This window comes from Lipotes vexillifer, unplaced genomic scaffold, assembly GCF_000442215.2.
Source record: "Lipotes vexillifer unplaced genomic scaffold, Lipotes_vexillifer_v1.1 scaffold102, whole genome shotgun sequence".
Taxonomy (NCBI): Eukaryota; Metazoa; Chordata; class Mammalia; order Artiodactyla; family Lipotidae; genus Lipotes; species Lipotes vexillifer.
This window is the reverse complement of record NW_006786541.1, coordinates 361,482-364,162: the sequence shown is the minus strand read 5'-3', so window position 1 is coordinate 364,162 and position 2,681 is coordinate 361,482. Positions and strand designations below refer to the sequence as shown.

The following is a 2,681-nucleotide window of genomic DNA, read 5'->3' as shown; positions in this document are numbered from 1 at the left end:
ACTCTTCCCCCCACTATCAGATACTTAGATTGTCTGCAGTTTTTTTTCAATCATCAACTTTACTGCAGTGAACATCTTTGGGTATATCTGTTTTTCCTGTGCCTTGGAGGACGTCCTTAGGCAGGCTCCCAGAAGTAGAATTAGGAGGTCAAATGGTGTGACATTCTAATTATTGCTCGGTGGCTCTCCCCAGGGGCTCTACCAGGTTAGAGCCACCAGCCGTGACCAGCAGCTCCTGCACAGCCCTCAAGGAGGGCCTTGCACGTTACCTGCTAGAGGAGCATCACAGCCCTTGTCTTCCCCCCAGTGGTGTCTCGTCGAACCAGACATGGGCTCTGTCCTCACACTTGGAGACACGGGGGCGAGGCTGATTAAAACGCAGGAGGGTAGTGTATATATGTCCATGCCACTCTCTCGCTCCGTCACGGCTTACCCTTCCCCCTCCCCATATCCTCAAGTCCGTTCTCTAGTAGGTCTGTGTCTTTATTCCCGTCTTACCCCTAGGTTTTTCATGACATTTTTTTCCCCTTAACTTCCATATATATGTGTTAGCATACGGTATTTGTCTTTCTCTTTCTGACTTACTGTCACTCTGTGTGACAGACTTTAAGTCCATCCACCTCATTACAAATAGCTCAATTTCGTTTCTTTTTATGGCTGAGTAATATTCCATTGTCTATATGTGCCACATCTTCTTTATCCATTCATCCAATGATGGACACTTAGGTTGTTTCCATCTCCGGGCTATTGTAAATAGAGCTGCAATGAACATTTTGGTGCATGACTCTTTTTGCATTATGGTTTTCTCAGGGTATATGCCCAGTAGTGTGGGAAGCAGCCACATAGCACAGGGAGATCAGCTCGGTGCTTTGTGACCACCTAGAGGGGTGGGATAGGGAGGGTGGGAGGGAGGGAGACGCGAGAGGGAAGAGATGTGGGGACATATGTATATGTATAACTGATTCACTTTGTTATAAAGCAGAAACTAACACACCATTGTAAAGCAATTATACTCCAATAAGGATGTAAAAAAAGAAAAATTAAAAATAAATTAATTAATTAAAAAAAACGCAGGAGGGGTTAAAGGCCTAGCCCGTTAGTCCTCAGATGAATACAACCAGGCTCATAAATGACAGATACTGGCCACTCGAATTATCCCCACCCCTCTTGGGGTGGTTTGGGGGGGTCAGGTAAGTGGAAATTTCCCAGGTGTTGCCCCCAACAGCCCCCAGTCCTGGGGAGAGGGACTTGACTGGAGGGAGCGTGGAGGCGGGTCATGCTTCCTCTTCTGCCTTGACCTTTTATCCTAATGTGTAATTTGTATTTGTCCTGACTTGTGATTTATTTGCAGTTTTCTATTTTTTTGTGTTCTTGTAAGCCCCCTCGAGCTCTTTCCAGAGTGAGGTTGTAGGAGCAAAGGCCTTAATGGGTAGGGTTGCCAGACTGAGCAAATAAACAGACTGCCCCATACTTGTGCTAAAAGTTTTCATTGTTTATTTGAAATTCAAATGTAACTGGACGTTCTGTAGTTCATCTGGCAGCCCCATGAATGGGCGTACCATCTGAAATGATATCTCACGCATGACTCAAGTGGGCAGGTCCCAAGTACAAGAAAAAAGGGCCAGATGCTGTGTTAACCATTATGTCCTGGTCTGCTAATCTCAATGTGTTTAATGCGAGATGAGTTATTTATGGCACCTCTGAGGGTGCTGGGGAGCTCGGTCTCTGAAGGTTCCCAGGAGCCAGTGAGCCCTGGTCGGGAGACTCGCTGCTGCGACTGCAGTGTGATCAGGTCACAAGAGTGATGAGCCTGTAAACAGAGAGGGCTCTTCGGGATACTTCACGCTGCAGGAGAGAGAGAGGCTGATCCTGGTAAGCTGTAAGCCTCTTCTGTAAGCCCCATTCATGAATCTTTCCTGGGCTTTTTAGCACACGTGGAATTTCTTACCTTTTCATAAAAGACGGGGCAGGAGGAGAAAGGAAGGAAAGAGGGGCCAGATCCACTTGCTTTTGTCTGCCCTCTAGGCACTAGAAAACGCAAGGCACAAAGTGTCGTCAGGGAACCTGCAGTGCGGACAGGTGGGAGGCATCAGGAGGACGTAGAGGAGAGCCCCGCCCCCTCCAGGGAGGCAGGGAAGGCTTCTCAGCGAGGCCCCTGAAGGTAGAACAGGAGGAGGTCCAGATTCCAGGTCTCCTGCCTCTGGGTCTTGGGCTACACAGCACTGCTGGGCAAGTGACCCCACCTGGCTGCCTGGTCCACTTGCCACCTGGCTGTTCCTGTTTTAAGATGTCGACATTCCTTTGTCTCTCCAGCAAGCATCCTATCACCCCGACGTCGGCGACGAGGTGCGCACCAGAGCATTGCGGTACGGGACGGAGTGCACCCTCGGCTACCTGGACCTTCTGGAGCACGTCTTAGTGGTGAGGAGGGGCATGGGCCAGGCCAGGGCTGGGGAAGAGCTGATCCGGGTGCAGAGCGTCCTTTCCTCGGGAAAACCCCTCTTAGAGGATCGCGCAGGCTCCACTTGCGAGGCTGGGACTGGACTGAGCTGAAAAGCCTCTCATATCACACTGCCCCAGCACACAAGATACAAGTGTGGTCTGGAGGGAGGTGCAGTTCGAATCCAGAAGAGCCTGGCTGTCTCGTTGCACCGAAGAGGGAAGACTAACGTGGAAGAGCG

General features: G+C 50.1%; 1 protein-coding gene across 1 annotated transcript in view; it reads left to right on the top strand.

The window, feature by feature from the left end:
* The window catches only part of TLN2 (talin 2), a 454,271-nt gene that overhangs the window by 416,178 nt on the left and 35,412 nt on the right, over positions 1–2,681 (top strand). Inside the window, exon 52 of the mRNA XM_007458874.1 lies at positions 2,314–2,421. Within this exon, the coding sequence (XP_007458936.1) occupies positions 2,314–2,421 (108 nt within the window). The remainder of the gene's footprint in view (positions 1–2,313; positions 2,422–2,681) is intronic.